This window comes from Macaca thibetana, chromosome 19 (assembly GCF_024542745.1).
Source record: "Macaca thibetana thibetana isolate TM-01 chromosome 19, ASM2454274v1, whole genome shotgun sequence".
Lineage (NCBI taxonomy): Eukaryota > Metazoa > Chordata > Mammalia > Primates > Cercopithecidae > Macaca > Macaca thibetana.
The window spans coordinates 6,994,855-7,021,771 of record NC_065596.1 but is presented as its reverse complement, the minus strand read 5'-3'; the positions used below and the strand labels follow the sequence as shown (position 1 = coordinate 7,021,771).

General features: G+C 53.5%; 2 protein-coding genes across 2 annotated transcripts in view; one reads left to right on the top strand and one right to left on the bottom strand.

Annotated features, from left to right (window-relative positions):
- BST2 (bone marrow stromal cell antigen 2) overlaps nucleotides 1–26,917 on the bottom strand; it is a 365,601-nt gene that overhangs the window by 164,668 nt on the left and 174,016 nt on the right. The window lies entirely within an intron of this gene.
- COLGALT1 (collagen beta(1-O)galactosyltransferase 1) lies at nucleotides 29–25,931 on the top strand. The gene is made up of 12 exons (XM_050769578.1): nucleotides 29–408; nucleotides 3,786–3,896; nucleotides 4,820–4,937; nucleotides 11,869–12,003; nucleotides 12,976–13,180; nucleotides 15,086–15,205; nucleotides 19,941–20,017; nucleotides 20,106–20,212; nucleotides 20,707–20,839; nucleotides 22,234–22,361; nucleotides 23,464–23,670; nucleotides 23,942–25,931. The coding sequence occupies exons 1-12, from the start codon at nucleotides 149–151 to the stop codon at nucleotides 24,207–24,209; spliced, it is 1,869 nt and encodes a 622-aa protein (XP_050625535.1). The 5' UTR covers nucleotides 29–148; the 3' UTR covers nucleotides 24,210–25,931.

Genomic DNA, 26,917 nt, shown 5'->3' with positions numbered 1-26,917 from the left:
CGAAAGCGTCTGGAGGCGGGGCCTGGACTTCACGCCCGGCGCGCTCCTCCCCTTCAAGGCGCGCGGCCGGGCGGGGCCCCAATGACCCCTTTAAGGCGCGGCCAGAGTCCTCCCGCAGAAAAACGACTTAAAGGAGACGCGTGGCGCGATGGCGGCGGCTCCACGCGCCGGCCGGCGGCGCGAGCAGTCGCTCCAGGCGCTGCTGTTTCTGCTGCTGGCGCCACTGCCGCCGGGGGGCCAGCCGGGCGCCGACGCCTACTTCCCTGAGGAGCGCTGGAGCCCGGAATCGCCCCTGCAGGCGCCGCGCGTGCTCATCGCGCTGTTGGCGCGAAACGCGGCCCACGCTTTGCCCACCACGCTGGGCGCACTCGAGCGGCTGCGGCACCCGCGGGAGCGCACTGCGCTATGGTGAGCCGAGCCCGCTGTCCCCATCGGGCGGGTCCACGAGAGCCCCTGCTCGCTGTCCCCTTTGGGGTGGATTCACACGAGCCCCTGCCCGCTATCCTCTTTTGGGCGGATCCGCGCGTGCTTTCTGCTCTCTACCCCCATCGGGACGGGTCTACGCATGCCCCTGCCCGCTGCCCCATCGGGATGGGCCCACGCGTGCCCCCTGCCTGCTGTCCTCCCATGGGGCCAGACACAGCCCTCCCCACATTAAAACAAGCGGGATCGAGTTCCTCCTGCTGGCTCCTTTGGGGTGGGCTGGGCACCGCTCCTGTCTACTGGACCCTACTAGGGCAGATCCGGCCCCACTGACTGTGACTCGTTCTAACTTCCTCTGGAGCACGTACACCTCCAAAGGACTGAGCCCGCAGCCCCCACTGGGGCGTTGCCAGGGGCCACATCTAACAGCAAGCCTTTCTGTGCCTGCTGCTGACCTTAAGCTTGAACTCAGCCCGGCTCCAGGCCCCAGACAAACCCCTGCCTTCGGACCGGCGTGGGTGGAGTCCAGGACTAGATGGCCCAGGAGGAAGTGGATGCTTTCTTGGGAGGGAACAGGCCAGAGCTCTGAAGAAGTCTTTGACTGGTGACTTCTCACTCCCTGCCTCAGTTTCCTCAAATGGAAAATGGGTCCGGGCGCTGTGGCTCACGCAGTAATCCTAGCAATTTGGGAGGCCAAGGTGAGCGGGTCACTTGAGCTCAGGAGTTCGAGACCAGCCTCGCCAACATAGCAAAACTCTGTGTCTAGAAAAAATACAAAAATTAGTCGGGTGTGGTGGTGTGTGCCTGTAGTCCCAGCTATTCAGGAGGCGGGAAAATCACTTGAGCCCAGGAGTTTGAGGCTGCAGTGCGCTATGATTGCACCACTGCACTCTAGCCTGGGCTACAGAGTAAGACCCTGCCTCTAAAAAAAAGAAAAAGAAAAGAAAATAAGTGTATTAATATAATTCTCTTTTGGGGTTTGTCTCTGAAGATTAACCAGTTAATGGATGTGGAGTCCTTGGGTCTGGCATGGGCTTGGCTCTCAGTGATTTTATTATGATTGCTATCATTGCTGGTGTTACTCATTGCTGGTGTTATTGTCAACTTAACTTATTGGGTAGAATTAGCTCTTGGCACTACGGTCAAACTAAACTCCCAAATGTTGCTTTTCCTTCCACCCGATTTCCCAGTCTGGATAATCCAAATACACAATTGGTACTTAACAAATGTTTGTTGAATGAATAAATGACTGCAGCCCACTGAAGTGGTGTGGCTCACAGGAGAAGATGAAGGAAGGCAGGGTAGGGGGTTTATGAGATATACTTTGAGATGAGATATGCTTTTTTTTTTCTTTCTTTTTTAAGACGGAATCTTGCTCTGTTGCCTAGGCTGGAGTGCAGTGACACGATCTCAGTTCATTGCAGCCTCCACCTCCCAAGTTCAAGTGATTCTCCTACCTCAGCCTCCTGAGTAGCTTGGGATTACAGTCACGCGTCACCATGCCTGGCTAAGTTTTGTATTTTTAATAGAGGCGGGGTTTCACCATTGTGGCCAGGCTTGTCTGGATCTCCTGACCTCATGATCTGTCCCGCCTCGGCCTCCCGAAGTGCTGGGATTACAGGCATGAGCGCCCTGCTGAGATATACATTTTTTTTTGATATAGGGTTTTATATCCGTTGCCCAGGCTGGAGTGCAGTGGTGCAATCCTAGCTCACTGCAACTTCCCCTTCCTGGGCTCAAGTGATTCTCCTGCCTCAGCTGGGATTACATACTGGGATTACAGGCATGAGCCGTTGCACCCAGCTGGTTTGTGATATTTCATTTTTTAATTTTTTAAAAAAATTATTAATTTTAATTTTAATTAATTTTATTTTTAATTTTAAATAAAATTAAAAATTAATTTTTTTTTATTTTTTAATTTTTCAAAATTTTAAAATTTTTTAAAATTTAAATAATTTTTTTTTTTAATTTAGTTTTTGAGACTCGAATCTTGCTCTTGAGCCCAGGCTGAAGTGCAGTGGCACGATCTCGGTTCACTGAAGCCTCCGCCTCCCAGGTTCAAGTGATTCTTCTGCAGGTTCAAGCAATTCTGCCTCGGCCTCCTGAGTGGCTGGGATTACAGGCTCCTGCCACCACGCCCAGCTAATTTTTTGTACTTTTAGTAGAGACAGGGTTTCACCATGTTGGCCAGGCTAGGCTCGAACTCCTGGCCTCGAGTGATTCTCCCGCCTTGGCCTCCCAAAGTGCTGAAATTACAAGCGTGAGCCACTGTGCCTGGCCTAATTTTTGTATTTTTGGTAGAGATGGGGTTTTGTCATGTTGGCCAGGCTGGTCTAGAACTCTTGACCTCAGGTGATCCACCCGCCTCGGCCTCTCAGGGTGCTGGGATGACAGGCGTGAGCCACTGTGCCTGGCCTGATATATACAGTAAAAAATTGCCGGGTGCGGTGGCTCACTCCTGTCATCCCAGCACTTTGGGAGGCCGAGGCAGGTGAATCACCTGAGGTCAGGAGTTCGAGAGCAGCCTGGCCAACACAGTGAAACCCCGTCTCTACTAAAAATACAAAAATTAGCTGGGTGTGGTGGCGTGCACCTGTAATCCCAGCTACTTGGGAGGCTGAGGCAGGAGAATTGCTTGGACCTGGGAGGCGGAGGTTGCAGTGAACCAAGATTATGCCACTGCACTCCGGCCTGGGTGACAAAGCAAGGCTCTGTCTCAAAAAAAAAAAAAAAATGAAGTTACACATATTTGTTAGTGAATGTGGTTTGCAAGATCTTAGATGCTCAGTAATAAAACAGCCAATCACTAATGTGTCTTTCCAAAATTAGCTTGTTTAATCCTTCCACTTCCCAGTAAACTGGGTCCTGTTCCCACCCCCATGTTACAGATGAGGAAACTGACATGGAAAGGGCCAGGCGCGGTGGCTCATGCCTGTAATCCCAACACTTTGGGAGGCCAAGGTGGGCGGATCAGGAGGTCAGGTGGTTGAGACCATCCTGGCCAATACGGTGAAACCCCGTCTCTACCAAAAAAAAAAAAAAAAAAAAAAAAAAAATTAGACGGGCGTGGTGGCGGGCACCTGTAGTCCCAGCTACTCGGGAGGCTGAGGCAGGAGAATGGCGTGAACCTGGGAGGCGGAGCTTGCAGTGAGCTGAGATCGCGCCACTGCACTGCACTACAGCCTGGGCGACAGAGTGAGACTGTCTCAAAAAAAAAAAAAAAAAGGAAACGGAGAAGTGTCCTGGCCAGAGGTGCATGGCTGGTGGGAGGCCAGTTGGGGATGTGGTCCTCGACTTGCCTCGCTGCTGCCTGGTCCTGCCTCAGTCTCCCCAACTGCGCTGCCTGTTCCCTCTCCCTTCAGGGTGGCTACGGACCACAACATGGATAACACGTCAACTGTGCTGCGGGAGTGGCTGGTGGCCGTGAAGAATTTGTACCATTCTGTGGAGTGGCGGCCGGCGGAGGAGCCCAGGTGAGCGCCTTTCCCCTGCTCCTAGTCTGACTGGGCTTTGCCTCTGCTCACACACCCTCTATGGCTCCCCGTTGTCCCAGGACAGAATAACAGGCCCTCAGTCCCTGCCTCTCCAGCCCAGCCAGGCAGCATTAGGCTACTCTGACCCTCCCTCATCTTTACAAATAGGCCATAATCCTCCTGTCAGACCTTTGCCCAAGCCGTTCCCTGCACCTAGAATTCCTTCATTCCCTTTTTCTTCTGGGGACGCCCACTGCTTTGTTCCTTGGCTCACTGACTCAGTCTTGGTCCCAGCACTGACTTTGCTGTTTATCTACTCCCTGAGGCCCTGGGCAGCATGGACTCCCCACCCCCACCCAGTTCCTTTCTGGGATTTTTTTTTTTTTTGAGACAGGGTCTCACTCCATCACCCAGGCTGGAGTGCAGTGGAGTGAACACAGCTTACTGCAGCCTTTATCTCCTGGGCTCAAGCTATCCTCCCACCTCAGCCTCCTGAGTAGCTGGGACTACAGGCACATATAACCATGCCCAGCTAATGTTTTTGTATTTTTTATAGAGATAGGGTCTCACTGTGTTGCCCAGGCTGGTCTCGAAGCGCTGGCCTCAAGCGATCCTCCCACCTCTGCCTCCCAAAGTGCTGGGATCACAGGCGTGGGCCACTGCACTGGGCCCCACTCTGAGCTTCCTTCCTTCCCTCCAGTGTGCCTCGGGCTTTCTTCCTTCCAGGCCTTTGCACAGGCTGTACCTCCGGCCAGGGACATTCTCCCCACTTCTCTTTCCTCGTTTCCTTTTTCCCATCCCTCAGATCAGCTTACATGTCCGTCCTCCAGGAAGCTCTCTCTGAGTACCCCGAAGGCAGCTCAGGCCCTCGTTAGGCTTTGATGGTGCCTTGTGATGTCCACATCACAGCTGCCTCCCCATAGGTCCTACCCAGACGAGGAAGGCCCGAAACACTGGTCTGACTCACGCTACGAGCATGTCATGAAGTTGCGCCAGGCAGCCCTGAAATCAGCTCGAGACATGTGGGCTGATTACATCCTGGTAAGTTTCTCAGCTGGCCAGCTGTGGATCACGGGCAGGTCTGGGTATCCCCAGGGAAGGCAGAACAGCAGGATGCCAGGACCATCCTTAACATCATTTTGCAGAAGGGTAAACTGAGGCTTAGAGAGGGGAGATGAGTTGCTTAAGGTGACATGGTTGGTCAGTGGAGGAGGAGCTGGGATTCATTTGATCCTCAGCACCAGGAATGAATGGGCTTTTCTGTCCCCAGTTGTCCCCTGTGTTTGGACACTTGGGTCAAGTCCATTTTTATTTTTTTATTTTTATTTTTTGAGACAGAGACTCACTCTGGCGCCCAGGGTGGAGTGAAGTGGCGCAATCTCGGCTCACTGCAACCTTCGCCTCCTGGGTTCAAGCAATTCCCCTGCCTCAGCCTCCCGAGTAGCTGAGAGCACAGATACCCACCACTATGCCTGGCTAATTTTTTATTTTTATTTTTGTAGAAGCCAGGCATGGTGGCTCACGCCTGTAATCCCAGCACTTTGGGAGGCCAAGGCGGGTGGATCACTTGAGGTCAGGAGGTCGAGACCAGCCTGGTCAACGTGGGGAGACCCTGTCTCTACTAAAAATACAAAAATTAGCCAGGCCTGGTGGCAGGTGCCTGTAATCCTGGCTACTCAGAAGGCTGAGGCAGGAGGATCTCTTGAACCTGGGAGGCAGAGGTTGCAGTGAGCTGAGATTGTACCACTGCACTCCAGCCTGGGCAACACTGTGAGACTCAGTCTCATAAATAAATAAATAAATAAATAAATAAATAAATAAATAAATATTTTTTAAAATAACAAAAAATATTTTTGTAGAGACAGGGTCTTGCTATGTTGCCCAGGCTGGTCTCCAACTCCTGGGCTCAAGTGATCCTCCTGCCTCGGCCCCCCAAAGTGCTGGGATTACAGGCATGGGCCACAGCGCCTGACCGTGTCACGTCTGTTTTTATCACCGTCATATGTAATGGCCAAACCTTTGGGTCACTTCCAAGAAGCAGCCGGAAGGGGTCAGGGACTGGGGGGTGGTGGCCACATTGAATTGCTGAGGCCTGACTTGCACTTCCTCCTGCGGGGACATTGTCTCATGGGGAAGGGAACAGTTGAGTCTTTTTATTTTTTATTTTTTTCTTGAGCCGAGATCGTACCACTGCACTCCATCCTGGGCCACAGAATGACTCTCTCAAAAAAAAAAAAAACTTTATTGATTGAATATTACTACTATTTTTTAATTTGTATAAACTTATGGAGCACAAGTATAATTTTGTTACATGCATAGATTGTGAAGTGGTGAAGTCAAAGATTTTGGGGCATCCATCCCCCAAATAATATACATTGAATCCATTACACAGTTTTCTATGATCTACCCCAAATGTTATTTCAGCCTTCATACTTTCCTATATTCTCCTGATTTGCTTTTTTCTTTGAGACAGAGTCTCACTCTGTTGCCCAGGCTGGAGTGCAGTGGCACAATCTCAGCTTGCTGCAGCCTCCACCTCCTGGGTTCAAGCAATTCTCCTGCCTCAGCCTCCTGAATAGCTGGGATTACAGGCCCCTGCCATCATGCCTGGCTAATTTTTGTAATTTTAGTAGAGATGGTGTTTTGCCATGTTGGCCAGGCTGGTCTCAAAGTCCTGACCTCAGGTGATCCGGCTGTCTCGGCCTCCCAAAGTGCTGGGATTATAGGGGTGAGCCATCACATCCAGCCCATCTCTTAAAACAGACAGACAGACAAACAAAAAAACAGAAAAGAAAAAGAAAGGAATCAAGTGAGCAAAGTGACTTCGATGCAGTGGTGGCTAGAGGTCCAGCTACACAGGCCAGTGGAGGCACTTGATGTCTACTTGGAGGGGAATGGGGAGCCATGGAGGGTGTGTGAGCAGGGGAGGTCTGTGTTCTGATGTAAGATTTTCAGAAGCCACTGTGGACCAGGCGTGGTGGCTCATGCCTGTAATCCCAGCACTTTGAGTGGCTGAGGCAACTGGATTGCTAGAGTTCAGGAGTTCGAGACCAGCCTGGCCAACATGGTGAAACCCTGTCTCTACCAAAATACAAAAATCAGCTTGGTGTGATGACGCACGCCTGTAACCCCAGCTACTTGGGAGGCTGAGGCAGGAGAATCGCTTGAACCCGGGAGGCGGAGGTTGCAGTGAGCTGAGATCGCGCCACTGCACTCCAGCCTGGGCGACAGAGCGAGACTCCGTCTCAAAAAAAAAAAAAAGCCACGGTGGCTGCTGCGGGTAGCAGAAGCCGCACACACTAGCAGGAGGCCGGAGTAGAGGCCCGAGCAGGGTACCAGCGATTGATGGACAGGCCTGCATGGGGTGGGGGCCATGGAGAAAGGCAGGGGGTTCAGGATGCGTCGCAAGGTGAAGGAGACGGTCTGTTTTGGCACTGGATGTGAAGGTGCCAGGGAGAGAGGAACGGGGACAGTGCCATGTCCGGGGAGGACGGATGGAGCTCCTGAGGGGAACTCTCTTGCTTGGTGGTTTATCAGACCATTTTATAGGTGAGGAAACAGAGGCTGACAGAGGGAGGGGACACCTTGCCTGGCGGGGTGTCAGAACTGGCAAGGCAGAGAGGTGGATCTGGAACCTTCCAGAGCGTTCTGGCACAAAGCTGCCTTGTCCTGCCTCTCGGATTTTGCTTTTGTGGTTTGAGGTTGCCTGGCTTTAGCTTTTTTCCCTCAGCAAACCGGGGTGGAGCTCAAAGTGCTGGTTCAAAACTCAAAGTGGCTTTTGACACAAAATTATATTTTCGTGTTTCTTTTTTTTTTTTTTTTGAGACAGAGTCTCACTCTGTCGCCCAGGCTGGAGTGCAGTGGCGCAATCTTGGCTCACTGCAGCCTGCACCTCCCGGGGTCAAGTGACTCTCCTGCTTCAGCCTCCCGAGTAGCTGGGACTACAGACGCCTGCCACCACGCCAGGCTAATTTATTTTTATTTTTATTTTTTATTTTTTGAGATGGAATCTCGCTTTGTCGCCCAGGCTGGAGTGCAGTGGCGCGATCTCGGCTCACTGCAAGTTCTGCCTCCTGGGTTCATGCCATTCTCCTGCCTCAGCCTCCCGAGTAGCTGGGACTACAGGTGCCCGCCACCACGCCCGGCTAATTTTTTGTATTTTTAGTAGAGACGGGGTTTCACCGTGTTAGCCAGGATGGTCTCGATCTCCTGACCTCGTGATCCGCCTGCCTCAGCCTCTTAAAGTGCTGGGATTACGGGTGTGAGCCACCACCCCTGGCCAGCATCTAAATTTTAATTGTATCTCCTGGAGAGATTCACTTTATCCTCTTTCTTGTTTGTATTAATTGAAGTCAGTTCACATATATATTTATTTGTTTCGCAAGCACCACCTCTAATTCCAGAACATTTTCATTCCCCAGAAATAAAACCCCATCAGCAGTCACTCCTCAACTCCCCATTCCCCTCCCCTAGGCCCTAGCAGCCACTCATCTGCTTCCTGTCTGTGGATTTGCCTGTTCTGGGCATTTCACATCAATGGAATGTCACACCACGTGGCGTTTCGTGTCTGGTTTCTCTCACTCAGCATCGAGTTTTCAAGGTTCATTACAGCCTGGATCCGTGCTTTCTTTGTATGGCTGTCTCTTATTCCATTGTCTGGGTGGGCCGTATCGTGTTGATCTCTTCATCCATTGATGGACACACTTCAGTTGCTTCCACTTTTTTTGGCTGTAGAGATTCTTTTTTTGTTTGTTTGTTTTTTGAGACAGAGTGGTGCTCTGTCGCCCAGGTTGCGGTGCAGTGGCATGATCTCGGCTCACTGCAACCTCTGCCTCCTGGGTTCAAGCGATTCTCCTGCGTTATTAGTCTCCCGAGTAGCTGAAATTACAGGCATGTGTCACCATGCCTGGCTAATTTTTTGTGTGTGTAATTTTTAGTAGAGACGGGGTTTGACCATGTTGCCCAAGCTGGTCTTGAACTCTTGACGTCATGTGATCTGCCTGCCTTGGCATCCCAAAGTGCTGGGATTACAGGTCTGAGCCACTGCACCTGGCCTGGCTGTTAGGATTCTGACATGAACATGAGCGTACAGAGACCTGTTTGAATTATCTGGGCATGGTGGTGCGCATGCCTGTAATTAATCCCAGCTACTCAGGAGGCTCAGGCAGGAGAATCACTTGAACCCAGGAGGTGGAGGTTGCAGTGAGCCGAGATCACACCAGTGTACTCCAGCCTGGGTGACTGAGCAAGACTCTGTCTCAAAAACAAACAAACAAAGAACCTGTTTGCGTCCTTTCTTTCAATTCTCTTGGTTCATACCTAGGAATGGAATTCCTGGATCATGTAGTAATTCTATGTTTAGCTTTTTGAGGAACTGCCACAGTGATCTGGCTGTTTGTTCTGCATTAATATTCAAAGGTCACAGATTCAAACATCCAGAGGGACCGGATGGGGTATGTAACATGACCACAGGGCTTGTCCTAAGAGCCAGCCAACTGCCCTCTGCAACTGAAGGTTGCCATGTGGAAATGGTATTCCCACGTTGCCGGGGGATACTGGAATTCTAGTTTTTGTTGTTGTTTATGGCAGTTGATCCAATATTCTAAACGATACTGCCTGGGTAACAGCAAGCATCTCTGTGGACCAGCAGTAAAAGAAAAACATCCAGACCGGGCGCGGTGGCTCACACCTGTAATCCCAGCACTTTGGGAGGCCGAGGCAGGTGTATCACTTGAAATCAAGAGTTCGAAACCAGCCTGGCCAACCTGGTGAAACCCCGTCTCTACCAGAAAATACAAAACTTAGCCTGGCGTGGTAGAATGTGTCTGTAATCCCAGCTACTTGGGAGACTAAGGGAGAATTGCTTGAACATGGGAGGTGGAGGTTGCAGTGAGCTGAGATCGTGCCACTGCACTCCATCCAGCCTGTGCAACAGGAGACTCCATTTCAAAAAAAAAAAAAAACAAGAAACCCGGCCGGGCGCGGTGGCTCAAGCCTGTAATCCCAGCACTTTGGGAGGCCAGACGGGCGGATCATGAGGTCAGGAGGTCGAGACCATCCTGGCTAATATGGTGAAACCCCATCTCTACTAAAAATTACAAAAAACTAGCCCGGTGAGGTGGTGGGCGCCTGTAGTCCCAGCTACTTGCGAGGCTGAGGCAGGAGAATGGCGTAAACCTGGGAGGCGGAGCTTGCAGTGAGCTGAGATCGGGCCACTGCACTCCAGCCTGGGCGATAGAGCGAGACTCCGTCTCAAAAAAAAAAAAAAAAAGAACCCGAAAAACATGTTAGTGGTTCTGTGATATATCGTGACTTTTGTGTCTTTACATCCTAGTAGAGGGGAAGCATCCAGATCTAATCATTTTCTATGTGTGATTTTCTTCTTTTTTTTTTTTTTTTTTTTTTTGAGACGGAGTCTCGCTCTGTCCCCCATGCTGGAGCATAGTGGCCGGATCTCAGCTCACTGCAAGCTCCGCCTCCCGGGTTTACGCCATTCTCCTGCCTCAGCCTCCTGAGCAGCTGGGACTACAGGCGCCCGCCACCTCGCCCGGCTATTTTTTTGTATTTTTTTTTAGTAGAGACGGGGTTTCACCGTGTTAGCCAGGATGGTCTTGAATTCCTGACCTCGTGATCCGCCCGTCTCGGCCTCCCAAAGTGCTGGGATTACAGGCTTGAGCCACCGCGCCCGGCCGTGATTTTCTATATATATGTATGTATGTTTTTTTTTTTTTAATTTTAGGCCAGGTGCAGTGGCTCACACCTGTAATCCCAGCATTTTGGTAGGCCGTGACGGGAGGATCACTTGAACCCAGGAGTTCAAAACTACCCTAGACAATGTAGAGGGACCCTATCTCTACAAAAATAAAAATAAAAAAATTACCCGGGCATGGTAACGCATGCCTGTACTCTCAGCTACTTGGGAGGCTGAGATGAGAGGATCACTTGAGCCCAGAAACTCCAGGCTGCAGTGGGCTACGATTGCACCATTGCACTTCAGCCTGAGTGACAGAGCAAGATGCTATCCCTTTAAAAAATAAAAAAGGAAGAAAAAGCAAAATACTAGGCCGGGCATGGTGGCTCACACCTGTAATCCCAGCATTTTGGGAGGCCAAGGTGGACGGATCACATAAGGTCAGGAGTTTAAAACCAATCTGGCCAACTTGACGGTACACCGTCTCTACTAAAAGTACAAAAAGTTACCCGGATGTGATGGTGCACGGCTGTAGTCGCAGCTACTCGGGAGGCTGAGACAGGAGAATCGCTTGAACCTGGGAGGCGGAGGTTGCAGTGAGCGGAGACCACACCACTGCACTCCAGCCTGGGTGACAGAGTGAGACTCTGTCTCACAAAAAAAAAAAAAAAAATGTTTTGCTACCTTCTTGCTCTGGTTGTTCATTTACTTCTCAGGGCTAGCTCAGTGCCTAGAATTTTCTTTTTTTTTTTTTTTTTTTTTTTTGAGATGGAGTCTCGCTCTGTCGCCCAGGCTGGAGTGCAGTGGCCGGATCTCAGCTCACTGCAAGCTCGGCCTCCCGGGTTCCCGCCATTCTCCTGCCTCAGCCTCCCGAGTAGCCGGGACTACAGGCGCCCGCCACCTCGCCCGGCTAGTTTTTTTTTTTGTATTTTTTAGTAGAGACGGGGTTTCACCGTGTTAGCCAGGATGGTCTCGATCTCCTGACCTCGTGATCCGCCCGTCTCGGCCTCCCAAAGTGCTGGGATTACAGGCTTGAGCCACCGCGCCCGGCTAGAATTTTCTTTGAAGGAACTCAAGACCTTTGCTTTATTTGCATGATCCAGGGGATCCTGCAGGCCCCCAAAACGGGGTCCCTGCTCCATTTCAGCCGGTGTGGGGGTGCTTCCAGAGGTCTTTGCCAGACCCCCAGGGCTCTGGCCTTTGCCCCAGCTGTTCTGAGTGCTAGCCTGACCTGGAGGCAGTCTGGCAGCCCATGCTGATGCTGTGTGGGGTGTTTTGCAGTTTGTAGACGCGGACAACCTGATCCTCAACCCTGACACACTGAGCCTGCTCATCGCTGAGAACAAGACGGTGGTCGCCCCCATGCTGGATTCCCGGGCTGCGTACTCCAACTTCTGGTGTGGAATGACTTCCCAGGTACAGTGAGTGCCTGGGGACTGTGGGGTCTGGGCTGAGCAGGTGGGTTCGTGGCTAGAGTGAAACTTACTGTCACACCACCTTGTTGTGTGTGTGTTTTACAAAAATCATCATGGAAACTGGGCACGGTGGCTCACGCCTGTAATTCCAGCACTTTGGGAGACTGAGGCAGGCGGATTGCCTGAGCTCAGGAGTTTGAGACCACTCTGGGCAACATGGTGAAACCCCATCTCTACTAAAAAAAAAAAAAAAAAAAAAACAGAAATTAGCCAGGTTCAGTGGCACACGCCTGTCCTCCCAGCTGCTCGGGAGGCTGAAGCATGAGACTCGCTTCAATCCAGGAGGCGGAGGTTGCAGTGAGCTGAGATCGCACCACTGCACTCCAGCCTGGGTGATGGAGTGAGACTTGGTCTCAAAAACAAAACAAAACAAAACAAAAACTCATTACGGTAATCTTTAAACAGTCCTCTGAGGCCAGACGGGAGGGAAGAATAGAGGGTCTTTGATTGTCCCCCACCCTGCTATTCCGGAGGTGGAAACAGAAACACAGAGAGGAAGTGACTTGCCTAAACTCACACAGCTAGCAAGTGGTGGTGTCAGGATGGGACTTCAGGCATGGCTTGATCCAGGCGTTTGGATAACTGTCTTTCTCCATCCTTTGGGTGGGTTCATTCTCAGACAGCTTGAGAGTGATCTCAGCAGCATCCAGCCGTCATCCATTCTGATTGGGCCATTGCTAGTCTCCTCTACACTACCTCTGAACTCATTACTGAAGCTGGGGAAATACAAGGCTCTTTCTTATTGGCCAGGCCTGGCCACAGGTCCCATACTGGGCTTGAATCTGGGGGGACCACAGGCACACACTGCTGTGCCTGGCTCTCCGTCTGGTCCCGTTCCATGCCGCCCGCCATCATGGGCCTCCATCCTTACCTTTCAAGACCCCTATGCGGAACTGTCGCTCTCTCCCCACAGGGCTACTACAAGCGCACACCTGCCTACATCCCCATCCGCAAGCGAGACCGCCGGGGCTGCTTTGCAGTTCCCATGGTGCACTCAACCTTCCTGATCGACCTGCGGAAGGCAGCGTCCAGGAACCTGGCCTTCTACCCACCTCACCCTGACTACACCTGGTCCTTTGACGACATCATCGTCTTCGCCTTCTCCTGCAAGCAGGCAGGTACGTACATGAGAGGTCTGCCATTGCAGGGCCATCTGCCTGGTTGTTTGGGTTTTGCGCTAAGCCAGTTCAGAGCACACGGAAGATTCACGGAACCCAAACAATGCAGCGCAGGGCTGACTTCAGATACAGCTGTATCTAGGTGTTCAGATAATGTCTCCAGGACCCAGTCTCTCTCCAGCCCTGGCTTTACTGGTTAGCTTCATTCCCTAGCTCTTTAAGATCTATTGGTTAGTCAGGCGGAGTGGCTCACGCCTATAATCCCAACAATTTGGGAGGGTGAGGCGGGCGGATCACATGAGGTCAGGAGTTTGAGGCCAGCCTGGCCAACATGGTGAAAACCGTCTTTACTAAAAGTACAAAAATTAGCTGGGCGTGGTGGTGGGTGCCTGTACTCTCAGCTACTCAGGAGGCTGAGGCACAAGAATTGCTTGAACCCAGGAGGCAGTGAACCAAGATCACACCACTACACTCCAGCCTGGGCAACAGAGCGAGACTCTGTCTCAAAAAAAATAAATACAATAAAATTAAATTAAAAGAGCATCGTTGAATTTTTTAGTCTAAAAAAGATACACACTCGGCTAGGCTCAGTGGATCACTTGAGGTCAGGATTTCGAGACCAGCCTGGCCAACATGGTGAAAACCCATCTCTACTAAAAAAAAATACAGAAATTAGCTGGGCATGGTGGCAAGTGCCTGTAATCCCAGCTACTTGGAGGCTGAGGCAGGAGAATTGCTTGAACCCCGTAGGCGGAGGTTGCAGTGAGCCGAGATGGCGCCACTGAACTCCAACCTGGGCGACAGAACCTGACTTTGTCTCAAAAAAAAGATACACTCATAAAAAAGTTCAAACCATCCAGAAAAGGGTAGATGTAGAAGGAAGTAACTTAACTGACATTTTGTCAAACTGTTTCCTTTTTGTGCCTCAACATGCATTTTTACTGTTTTTTGTTTGGTTTGTTTTTGAGACAGGGTTTTGCCCTGTTGCCCAAGCTGGAGTGCAATGGCGCTATCATAGCTCACGGGAGCCTCAATCTGCTGGGCTCAAGTGATCCTCCTGCCACAGCCTCCTGAGTAGCTGGGACCATAGGCAGGTACCACCATTCCCAGCTAATTTTAAAATTATTTGTAGAGCCGGGTGTGGTGGCTCACACCTGTAATCCCAGCACTTTGGGAGGCCAAGGCGGGTGGATCATGAGGTCAGGAGATTGAGACCATCCTGGCTAACACAGTGAAACCCCATCTCTACAAATACAAAAAATTAGCCAGGCATGGTGGCATGTGCCTGTAGTCCCAGCTACTTAGGAGGCTGAGGCAGGAGAATCGCTTGAACCCGGGAGGTGGAGGTTGCAGTGAGCTGACATCATGACATTGAATTCCAGCCTGTGCAACAGAGTGAGACTCCATATCAAAAAAAAAAAAAAAAAATTTTGGGCTAGGCACAGTGGCTCACACCTGTAATCCCAGCACTTTGGGAGGCCGAGGCGGGTGGATCACCTGAGGTCAGGAGTTTGAGACTAGCCTGGCCAACATAGTGAAACCCTGTCTCTACTAAAAATACAAAAATTAGCCGGGCATGGTGGCATGGCACAAGCCTGTAGTCCCAGCTATTTGGGAGGCTGAGTCAGGAGAATCGCTTGAATCCAGGAGGTGGAGGTTGCAGTAAGCCAAGATAGTGCCACTGCACTCCATCCTGGGAGACAGAGTGAGACTCTGTCTAAAAAAAAAAAAGAAAAAAAAATTATTTGTAGAGATGAGGTCTTGCTCTGTTGCTCAGGCTGGTCTCAGATGCCTGATCTGAAGTGATCCTCCTGCCTTGGCCTCCTGAAGCCCAGGGATGGAAGGCATGAGCCACTGGGCCTGGCCTGTTTTTACATGTGTCTGTTGCTTCCCTGCCCACTGCAGAGGTGCAGATGTACGTGTGCAACAAGGAGGAGTACGGCTTCCTGCCGGTACCGCTGCGCGCCCACAGCACCCTCCAGGATGAGGCTGAGAGCTTCATGCACGTGCAGCTGGAGGTCATGGGTGAGTCTGCCTGCAAACTGCCCTGGGAGGGGCTAGGTTGCCTCTCTTTCACTGATGTCTCGAATCTGTCCTGTGAGCACTGAGTGCCAGGCAGATGCCAGTCCCTGTGGGGGGTGCTGAGTGCAAGAGCACATGTGAACGAGGTGGAGGGTTGTCCCTGCTGTTACAGAGTGCTGGTTTGCAGGCAGCTGTACGCAGCGTGCTCGGGGTTGTCGGGTGGGCTTCCTGGAGGAGGTGGCATTAAGGGGCAGGATAAGTAGGAGTTCACCAGAAAGGGGATTGCAGCGGGAGGTGGTAGCGTGGGCAAAGGCCGAGAGGCTGGAAGGGACGTGAACCTGGGGAACAGGCAAGGTCAGTGGGCCCCTGGGGCTGGTATCCAGGGCCAGGGTAGATGGCCTCAGAGACCAGGCTGAGGAAGGGACCTTCCCCCTGAGGACAGTCAGGAGCTATGGAGGATGTGAGAACTGACAGGACAGCAAGTTTTCACTAAAGAACTGCATGTATAGGCTGGACATGGTGACTCGCACCTGCAATTCCAGCACTTTGAGAGGCCAAGGTGAGAGGATTGCTTGAGCTTAGGAGTTCAAGATCACCCCGGGCAACATAGTGAGACCCCATCTCTCTATAAAAAAATTTTTGGCCGGGTGCAGTGGCTCACGCCTGTAATCCCAGCACTTTGGGAGGACGAGACGGGCGGATCACAAGGTCAAAAGATGGAGACCATCCTGACCAACATGGTGAAACCCCGTCTCTACTACAAAAAAAATATTAGCTGGGCGTGGTGGCGGATGCCTGTAGTCCCAGCTATTCGGGAGGCGGAGGCAGGAGAATCACTTGATCCCAGGAGGTGGAGGTTGCAGTGAGCTGAGATCGTGCCACTGCACTCCAGCCTGGCAACAGAGTGAAACTCTGTCTCAAAAAAAAAAGAAAAAAAATTTTTTTTAATTAGTCCGATATGGTGGCACATGCCTGTATTCCTAGCTACTCAGGAGGCTGAGGTGGGAGAATCCTTTGAGCCCAGGAGCTGGAGGCTGCAGTGAGCCATTATCGTGCCACTGCACTGCAGCCTGGGCAATAGAGTAAGTCTCTGTCTTCAAAAATAATGATAATAATAAATAATAATCCCAGCTGTTCAGGAGGCCGAGGTGGGCAGATCCCTGGAACCCAGTAGTTTGAGAACAGCATGGGCAACATGGTGAAACCCTGTCTTTACCAAAAACAAAAAACAAAAAACAAAAAACAAAAATTAGCCAGGTGTGATGGCACACACCTGTGGTCCTAGCTACTCGGTAGGCTGAGGCAAGAGGATCCCTTGAGCCCAAGAGGTCGAAGCTGCAGTGAGCCATGATTGCGCCACTGCACTCCAGCCTGGGCAGCAGAGCCAGACCCTGTATCAATAAATAAATAAATAAAAATTTTAAAAAATCCATAAGCTATGAAACCAGCAGCTGTCCCTCTACAACTGGAGGAGCACACAGGGCTGAGCTGTAATTGCGGTTGCCTTGGGATGGTGCTCCCATCTCAGCCATTTCTAATGTGGGCCTCTCCCTGCTGTGGGCGCAGAAAGCCCTGCCAACGCCACTGCCATTCCCACCACTGCATAGATGGAGACTGGGTGGGAGGGGTGAGGCGTCTGTCCCTGGGCTCCGTTTCCCTAGCCTTACCGATTTCTGAACAGGTCTATCTGCGGCTCCCCCTGGTGGCTCAAGATGGAATAGCACCCTGTCCTTTGTGTTTGGGGGAGACTTTGTTTTTTCTTTTGAGACGGTGCCTCACTTTGTCACCCAGGCTGGAGTGCAGTAGTGCAGTGTCGGCTCACTGCAACCTCCACCTCCTGGGTTCAAGCGATTCCCCTGCCTCAGCCTCCCGAGTAGTTGGGATTACAGGCACCTGCCACCATGCCCGGGTAATTTTGTATTTTTAGTACAGACGGGGTTTCACCATGTTAGCCAGGCTGGTCTCAAACTCCTGACCTCAGGTGATCTGCCCCTCTCCGCCTCCCAATATGCTGGGATTACAGGTGTGTGCCACTGCGCCTGGCCTAGGGGAGATTTTTGTTTGTTTGTTTTTGAGACGGAGTCTCGCTCTGTCGCCGGGCTGGAGTGCAGTGGCCGGATCTCAGCTCACTGCAAGCTCGGCCTCCCGGGTTTACGCCATTCTGCCTCAGCCTCGCAAGTAGCTGGGACTACAGGTGCCCGCCACCTCGCCCGGCTAGTTTTTTTTGTATTTTTTAGTAGAGACGGGGTTTCACCTTGTTAGCCAGGATGGTCTCGATCTCCTGACCTCGTGATCCGCCCGTCTCGGCCTCCCAAAGTGCTGGGATTACAGGCTTGAGCCACCGCGCCCGGCCTAGGGGAGACTTTTGAGTCTTTTTGAGGTGACACCTGGAGACTGCACAATCACTGGGGCAGGCCCCCCGCAACACCCAAGAGTCTGGCATACTTAGATGTCCAGGTCCCACCCGGCCACAGTCGGGGATGGTGGGTCTCCATTTATCACCACCTCCCATCAGGAACCAGGGCCTGAGAAGCGTCTCTGTAGCTGCCAGAGTTTTCCCAGTTTAAGTTCTCACATATACATATATTTGTGTTGTCATTTCCTTATTATTATTATTATTATTTTGAGAGAGAGAGTCTCGCTGTCACCCAGGCTGGAGTACAGTGGCAAAATCACAGCTTACTGCAGCCTCAACCTCCTTGGCTCAAGCGATCCTCCCACCTCAGCCTCCTGAGTGGCTGAGACCACAGGTGCATGCCACTACCATGCTCAGCTAATTTGTTAATTTAGGTTTCTTTTTTTTTTTTTTTTGAGATGGAGTCTCGCTCTGTCTCCCAGGCTGGAGTGCAGTGGCCTGATCTCCGCTCACTGCAAGCTCCGCCTCCCAGGTTCTCGCCATTCTCCTCTCTCAGCCTCCCAAGTAGCTGGGACTACAGGCGCCTGCCACCACGCCCGGCTAATTTTTTGTATTTTTAGTGGGGGTAGGGTTTCACTATGTTGGCCAGGCTGGTCTTGAACTCCTGACCTCGTGATCCACCCGCCTTGGCCTCCCAAAGTGCTGGGATTACAGATGTGAGCCACTGTGCCCGGCCTTCTTTTTTGCTTTTTTGGGAGATGGAGTCTCTGTCACCTAGGCTGGAGTGCAGTGTCACCATCATAGCTCACTGTAGCCTTGAACTCCTGGGCAATCCTTCCACCTCAGCCTCCCAAGCCATATGGATTAGGGCCCACCCTAATGACTTCATTTTAACTCGACCTCTGTTCACAACCCTGTGTCCAAATAGGATCATACCCTGGGGTACTGGTGGTTGGCACTGGGGAGACATAGTTCACCCCATGACATAGTGCGTGATCTCATGACATCTGTTCGTGAAACCTCTCAGTGGCTTATTGACCCATTTTATAGATTAGGAAAGCTGAGGCCCGGGCCAGTCAAGGATACACAGCATGCCATCATTTCTTGGTTCATTCTACAAGCAATTACTGAGTGCCTGCTGTGTGCCAAGTCCCCGTGTTGGGCACTAGGGGCCCAGTGTGAGCAGACATACCTGGTGTCCTTCCCAAGGGGCCCACAACAGACAGGCACAGGGCCACGGGGTTAGGGCAGCAAGGATGGGAGCTTTGGTGGTGCAAGTCCAGGTGCTGTTGGGGCCCAGAGGAGGCCTGGCTCAGCCTAGGGAGGTGGGAGGGGGGAGGGTGACCCCCATGCCCAGGGCATCATAGCTGAGAAGTAAGGATACAGAGCAGGGAAGGGAAGGGTATTTCAAGCAGGGACCAAGCATGTGCAAAGGGCCTGAGGTAGGAATGGGAGTTCTTTGCGTTGGCGAGGGCTTAGAGGTGGGGCTGGGGAGTGAAGCTGGAGCATGGGGCGTGGCCAGGGCTTAGAGGCGGGACTGTGGGCGTAGTGAAGCTGGAGCCTGGGGCATGGCCTGGGCTTAGAGACTGGGCTGGGGGCGGAGTGAAGCTGGAGCTTGGGGCGTGGCCAGGGCTGAGAGTCGGGGCTGGGGGCAGGGTGAACCTAGGGCCTGCGGTATGGCCAGGACTTAGAAGCGGGGCTGGGGGTCGGAGCGAAGCTGTTGCATGGTCAGGGTTTAAAGGTGGAGCTGGGGGGGTGCATGGTGAAGCTGGAGCCTGGGGCGTGGCCAGAGCTTAGAGGTGGGGCTGGGGAGGGGCAGGGTGAACAGGGTGAAGTTGGAGCCTGGGGCAAGGCCAGGGCTTAGAGACAAGGCTCGGGGAGGTTGAGGGATGAGGCTAGGGCCTGGGGCGTGGCCAGGGCTGAGTAGCGGGGCTGGGGGCGGGGTGAACGTGGAACTTGGGGTGTGGCCAGGGCTGAGAGGCCAGGCTAGGGGCGGGGTGAAGCTGGGGCCTGGGGTGTGGCCAGGGCTGAGAAGCCAGGCTGGGGGCGGGATGGAGCTGGGGCCTGGCGTGTGGCCAGGGCTGAGAGGCAGGACTGGGGGCGGGGTGAAGCTGGGGCCTGGGGTGTGGCCAGGGCTGAGAGGCAGGACTGGGGGCGGGGTGAAGCTGGGGCCTGGGGTGCGGTCAGGGCTTTGGGCTGCTGTGCAGAGTTCAAATGACATGGGAGGGGCTCCTAGAGAGCAGCACTGATGTGGGCGGAGCCAGGTCGACTTTGTGGGCCGAGCTAGTCGGACTGGGAGCCATGGAGCCGGTGGGGAAAGCCTGTTGGAGAGAGGTAGGAGGCCCCTCACCCCAGCGACTCCTCAACGTCTGTGCCCCACAGTGAAGCACCCGCCAGCAGAGCCCTCCCGCTTCATCTCGGCTCCCACCAAGACACCGGACAAGATGGGCTTTGACGAGGTGGGCTGGGCCTTCCCTGGAGGCTGGTTGCGGGTGGAGGGCCCTCGCTTGCAGGGGCTGATCTGGCTCGGGGCTCTCCGGGCTGCAGGTCTTCATGATCAACCTGAGGCGGCGGCAGGACCGGCGGGAGCGCATGCTGCGGGCGCTGCAGGCACAGGAGATCGAGTGCCGGCTGGTAGAGGCCGTGGACGGCAAGTGAGTCCGAGGCCTGGGGGTGGGGGGGCGGGTCCGCACGTGGATGTGGGTGTAGACCTCGCTGGTAGACGGCAAGTGATTCAGATGGGGGCGGGCGTGGTGTCCAAACAGGTGTAGACCACATCAGTGGGCGTCATGGAGGGCAAGTGAAAGGGACCCCGGGGAAGGGGCAGATCCTCACAGTTGTAGACCATGGAAGGCAAGTGAGTCCTGACCCAGGGGAATGGGTCGGTTTGCATGCTGCCAGTGTAGACCGCGCTGGTGGGGACTATGGAGGGGTAAGTCAGTCAGACTCCAGGAGAGGAGGAGAGCAGGTTTTCCCATGAGTGTATACCATGTGCAGATGAGTGAGGCCCCATGTGTCCAGGAGGGGTGCCAGTGCTACAAGAGGGGGACCAGCTGCTCAACGCCGCAGGGGATGATGGAATGGCAGGGGATGGCAGAATGGCAGGCAAGGTGAGCCTTCTTCGTGACCCTCTCCTCCTCCTCTCCAGAGCCATGAACACCAGCCAGGTGGAGGCGCTGGGGATCCAGATGCTGCCCGGCTACCGGGACCCCTACCACGGCCGGCCCCTCACCAAGGGTGAGCTGGGCTGCTTTCTGAGCCACTACAACATCTGGAAGGAGGTGTGTCCTGAGCGATGGGCGGGGCCAGAGTTATGACTCGAGATCTCCTCTGAGATTTGGAGCGGGAAGGGGTTGAAGGAGTTCCCCAAAGCCCTGGCCAGGCATCCAGCCTCAGCCATGGGACCCATGGCGTCTCTTTAGTGAATGATGCGCCACACCAGCTGTATCAACCCCAGGTGTGTCTGCCATCCTTCCATTGCGCAGATGTGGAAACTGAGGCTGGGGGGAGGGGTGAGCCCTTTTGAGCAGCAGGTGGTGTCTGGGGCCTGGGACCTGTAAACAAATCCTCGTTACTCCCAGCCTGGTCTCTATGCTTGACGTTTAGTAATAGAAGTCATGGCCACAGAGCCACTTTAAACCAGCACCTGCCCAGTGCCGGGGGCACCCCACCAGCCCGGGCATCCTCAGCCACCCTCAGAGGGAGAGGCTGTGATTGGAGGAGGGTGTCTGATTGGGCTTCGAACTTGGGGCTATCAGGGCCAGGCATGGTGGCACACACCTGTGGTCCTGACTACTCGGAAGGCTAAAGTGGGAGGGTGACATGAGCCCAGGAGTTAAGGCTGCATTCAGCCAAGATTGTGCCACTGCACTCTAGCCTGGACAACAGAGCAAAACTGTGTCTCAGAAAAAAAGAGAAAAATGGCTGGGTGTGGTGGCTCATGCCTGTAATCTCAGCACTTTGGGAGGCCAAGGCAGGTGGATCACCTGAGGTCAGGAGTTCAAGACCAGCCTGGCCAACATGGTGAAACCTCGACTCTACTAAAAATACTAAAATTAGCTGAGTGTGGTGGTGGGCTCCTGTAATCCCACTACTTGGGAGGCTGAGGCAGGAGAATCACTTGAACCCAGGAGGTGGAGGTTGCAGTGAGCTGAGATCATGCCATTGCACTCCAGCCTGGGCGACAAGAGTGACACTGTGTCTCAAAAAAAGAAAAATAAATAAAAGCCGGGCGTAGTGGCACATGCTTGTAATCCCAGCTACTCAGGAGGCTAAGGCAGGAGAATTACTTGAACCCAGGAGGCGGAGGTTGCAGTCAAGATTGAGCCACTGCACTACAGCCTGGGCGACCGAGCGAGACTCCGTCTCAAAAAAGAGAAAAAAAAAAGAAAGAAAAAAACTTGTTATCAAACATGAAGCCAAATGGGGGCGTGCGGCTGCAAGGTGGGAGGTGCATGAGGTGTGGACATTTGAGGGGCTAGGAGGCCTTCCTCTTCGGAGATCCATCATGGGTGACAGAGGGCATGGATGTCCAGATGTCCCTGGAGCTAGGAGAGGCGGGGAGATGCACTGGCTTCTCTCCTGGTCTTTCAGAGCTTCTGAAAGCAGAGCTCTGTGCTTTAGGGTCAGGCCTGGCCTTGGCCTCCCTGCGACCTGGCTGGGCTTCCTCTCTCAGGTGGTGGACCGGGGGCTGCAGAAATCGCTTGTGTTTGAGGATGACCTGCGTTTTGAGATCTTCTTCAAGAGACGCCTGATGAACCTTATGCGCGATGTAGAGCGGGAGGGCCTGGACTGGGACCTCATGTGAGTGGGGATCTGAGGGTGGGGTGAAGCTGGGGCCTGGGGCAAGGCCAGGACTTAGAGGTGGGGTTGGGGACAGGGTGAAGCTGGGGCCTGGGGACGGGTCATGGCTTAGAGGCGGGGCTTGAGGGTGGGGTGGAGCTGGACCAGGGCTTAGAGGTGGGGCTGCGAGGCGGAGTGGAGCTGGATCCTAGGGGCGTGGCCAGAGCGCTGCAGCTAAGCCTAGAGCCGTATGTCTGGGTGTGGTCAGGGTGGTAGGCGTAGGGCGTGGCTAACTCCTGGAAACGTAGCAGGATGATTCACGTGATCCCTGGGCCTGAGAGCACTGTCAGGGCTGTAGACTATATAGGGAAGGACCTTAGAAGGATCACCCAGAACTCAAGGTACCTGGCCAGCAGCCTGCAGGCTTGGTCAGGGCTTAGAGACTTGACTGAGGTCTATGGAAGTGAATGTGGCTAAAATTTGACCGGCAGCCTGCGGGCGAGGCTGAAGAGCATGGGGGTGTGGTCATGGAGGGCGTGGTCAGAGCTGGAGGTGTGGCCGAAGAGTCTGGGGGCGTGGCCAGGGCGCCTGGGTCTTAGACAAGCCCTGGTATGGGAGTACCGCCACCATGTTTCCTGCACTGGAGCCTTTCTTTTCTCCTATAGGTGGGCTGGTTTGTCCTCTTCTTTCCTCCACCTTTCTTTCCCTTCCAAGTGCAGTGCCCTAATCCACATTCTGGGAACACTGCCCCGTGTGAATAGTAACTGCACCCCTCCATTCCTGACTGCTCCCCACATCAGGGCACCTTGCCCACCTCCACCCCCACTGCCCTCTGAACTCAGAGCAGCTTCAGCCTCAGAGAACGTCTGCGTGATCCTGCTCTCCCCAGCTCCAAAGCCTCCACGGCTCCCTCACGCCCTTTGGAAAAACTCTAATTCCCATGACCCACATGACCCCCAGACCCCTGGGCTCCTGCATTCTCTGCATCCAGTCACAGCGCTCCGCAAACATGCTGAGCCTGCTCCCATCCCAGGGCCTGGCGGGGTAACTAGATCCCTAGTTTTCTGGGCAAGCTCCCTCTGGAGGGCGGGAGGAGAGTGACAGGCCCGATCCTGCACCCCAGCTACGTGGGCCGGAAGCGGATGCAGGTGGAGCACCCCGAGAAGGCTGTGCCCCGCGTCAGGAACCTGGTGGAGGCCGACTACTCCTACTGGACCTTGGCCTACGTGATCTCCCTGCAAGGCGCCCGCAAGCTGCTGGCTGCTGAGCCGCTCTCCAAGATGCTGCCTGTGGACGAGTTCCTGCCCGTCATGTTCGACAAGCACCCAGTGTGAGAGGGGCAGGCGGCTGCTGGGCTGGCGTCTCACGGTGGGCCTGTCCTGGGAGGGTGGGGGCGTGAAACTCACGGACTCTGAGGACTTGTCTCTTCTTCTGCCTACTTCTCCCTCCGTTCGCCCCCTCCCAGATCTGTCTCCATTTGTATCCCCTGCACACTTACGTCTTAATCTATCCCGGCTGACTTCTTCACCTCCAGTTTTTCCTCCAGCTGTCCCCTCCCCTGAAGCCATTGCTGCCCCTCACTCCCCTCCTCCTCCCCCCAGGTCCGAGTACAAGGCCCACTTCTCCCTCCGCAACCTGCATGCCTTCTCCGTGGAGCCGCTGCTCATCTACCCCACACACTACACCGGAGACGATGGCTATGTGAGTGACACTGAGACCTCAGTCGTATGGAACAATGAGCACGTCAAGACCGACTGGGACCGCGCCAAGTCCCAGAAGATGAGGGAGCAGCAGGCACTGAGCCGTGAGGCCAAGAACTCAGACGTGCTCCAGTCCCCACTAGACAGTGCTGCCCGGGATGAACTCTGAGGGGTGGCAGCCAGAAAGCCAAAGCAGCCTTCGCTGGCCCAGGTTCCAGGTGCTTACTGAGGACATCAGGGCCACCTCTAGGACCCCTTGGCAGGCCGCAGAGGGCTCTCGTGTGGGGTGGTGTCCAGCCAGCTCTCGCTAAGCAATCACGTGCACACAGGCAGCATTAATGGAGTGCCTACTGCATGCCAGCAACAGGGCTTGGCCCTGGGGAACTGGGAAGAACCAAGCCCTCTTCATCTGTTCATGTGCCCAACACTTATTAAGTACCTGCTGTATGCCAGGTTCCCATGTTATGGCAGTGAATGAGGCATAATTATTCCCTCTATCAGCGATTGATTCAGTCATCAAGCAGTTACTGATCAGAGTAAGAATCAGGCACTACTGATACACATTCATTTTTAAAATTCATTCAAGGATTTATTGAGTGCCTACTGTGTATTGGGTGCCATTCTAGGCTCTGGGATTTTTTTTTTTTTTTTTTTTTTTTTAAAGAGCAGAGTCTCACTCTGTCACCCAGGCTGTAGTGCGGTGGTATGATATTGGCTCACTGCAGCCTATGCCTCCCAGGTTCCAGCAATTCTTGTTTCTCAGCCTCCCAAGTAGCTGGGACTACAGGTGTGCGCCATCATGTCTGGCTAATTTTTGTATTTTTGGTAGAGACGGGGTTTCACCATGTTGGCCAGACTGGTCTCGAACTCCTGACCTCAAGTGATCCACCCGCCTCGGCCTCCCAAAGTGCTGGGATTACAGGCATGAGCCACTGCGCCCAGCCCAGGCTCTGGGAATATTGAGATAAATAAGATGCTTCTATCCATTTATTCAAGCACATACTGATCACCTACTGTGTGCCTGGCACTCGTGTCACAAAGATAAGTTATTGATTTGGTACACTTAGCCCCTGCTGTGTGCAGGGAGCTGAGCTGTGGGATGGGAATGGGAGTGAACAAGGTACTTTTCACGTTTTTCCTTTTTCCCCTCACTGCTAGACGGTGTGGGAACTTCTCACTCTTTAATTGGCTTCTTTTCCACACACCTCAAGAGCACTGACTGTGTGCTGGGCACTAGTGATAAGAAAGAGGATGACAGTTGTTCAGTCTGCATTTTTGTCATGGGCTACATGCCAAGTGCTAGGGCACAGAGATGAACAAGATCGGTTCCTTCACTTCATGCCACAAGCATTTATTGAGCACCTGTGTGCTAGGCCTCACAGACTCCCAGTTGGGTTGAAGGATGGTTGACTGAGTTTGATTCTTCCTGTGCCCATGGTCATCTGAGCTGTGTGCAGACAACTACCCCGACCACCCAAAAGGGAGGGTTGTTCTTCCCCCACCAGGGGCAGCCACAGGTCCTGGTGGCCCCACACCACATGTCAGCCCCCCTGGAGGGGGCGCCAGTTGGAGACGGGGGCTGGGTGTCCCTGGCCCAACCCCAGTCCCCTGTGCTTTACCTCCCTGCCCTTGTGTCTCAGGTGTGGTCCCTGCCTGCTTGATGAAGTTGCTCTGTTCAAGCCTTTGGTGGGATCATGTGTTTGGGGGCTTTTCGGGGACCCAGCTGCACTGGGGCACCGCCCGTGGCCTGGGCAGGACATTTCCCAGCAAGGGCCGGAGGAGTTGCCATGCCTTCAGCCTGAATCGAATGTCAGAACCGGCCAGCGGTGCTTCACCCTCTTGGGGATAACTTGCTTATTTTTTAAATAAATGTTCCTGGTTGGTTTTCACAGAAGTCTGTGGGGTTTTGCTTGGCACCAAAACACTGCCCACATTCCCCACCCCTGACTGCCCAACAAGATTTGGGAGGAAACCAGGGCAGGTGCAGTAGGGAAGCTGTCCAGTGGGGGGCCTGGCATGGTGGCTCGTGCCTGTAATCCCGGCACTTTGGGAGGCCAAGGTGGGCGGATCACTTGAGGTCAGGAATTCAAGACCAGCTTGGCCAACAGGGTGAAACCCCCTCTCTACTAGAAGTACAAAAATTAGCCTAATATGGGGGGGGGGGTGCCTGTAATCCTAGCTACTTGTGAGGCTGAGGCAGGAGAATCGCTTGAACCCAGGAGGTGGAGGTTGCAGTGAGCTGAGATCTTGCCACTGCACTCCAGCCTGGGCAACAGAATGAGTCTCCATCTCAAAAAAAAAAAAAAAAGGATTAGGCTAGGTGAAGTGGCTCACTCCCATAATCCCAATGCTTTGGGAGGCTGAGGAGGCGAGAGGATTGCTTGAGGTCAGGAGCTCAAGACCAGCTTGGGCAACAGGGCGAGACCCTCGTCTCTACAAAAAAATTGAGAAATTAGTTGGACATGGTAGGGCACACCTGTAATCTGGCTACTCATACTCAGGAGGCTGAAGCAGGAGTATCTCTTGAGTCTAGGAGGTTGAGGCTGCCGTGAGCCATGATCACACCACTGCACTCCAGCCTGGGCAACAGAGCAAGACCCTGTTTCTATAAAACAAACCAAACCAGAAAACTTCCCTGAAATAGCCCAGGGACGGGTGGCCAACTTCATTCTATCTTAGACCAACCACAGGATCGTCGCAGATGACTTCAAATGAGGAGAGGGGCTGTCATGGTTTGGGTCCCCCGAAACAGACCCCAAGATGAGGATTGAAGGGCACTTACGTTATCAGTGACCCCAGGAACTTGCCATGGGCCAGTAGGGAAGTGAGACGAGAAGGGAAAGAGCAGTCCCAGCACAGGGAGAGAGGGCTGGGCGT

Bases quoted from the DNA above. Each gene is read 5' to 3' on its own strand.
- COLGALT1 (XM_050769578.1), top strand. From the start codon at position 149: ATGGCGGCGGCTCCACGCGCCGGCCGGCGGCGCGAGCAGTCGCTCCAG. The intron at 13,181-15,085 runs GTACGTACATGA...TGCCCACTGCAG, and splicing joins CTTCTCCTGCAAGCAGGCAG to AGGTGCAGATGTACGTGTGC. The intron at 15,206-19,940 runs GTGAGTCTGCCT...TGTGCCCCACAG, and splicing joins CGTGCAGCTGGAGGTCATGG to TGAAGCACCCGCCAGCAGAG.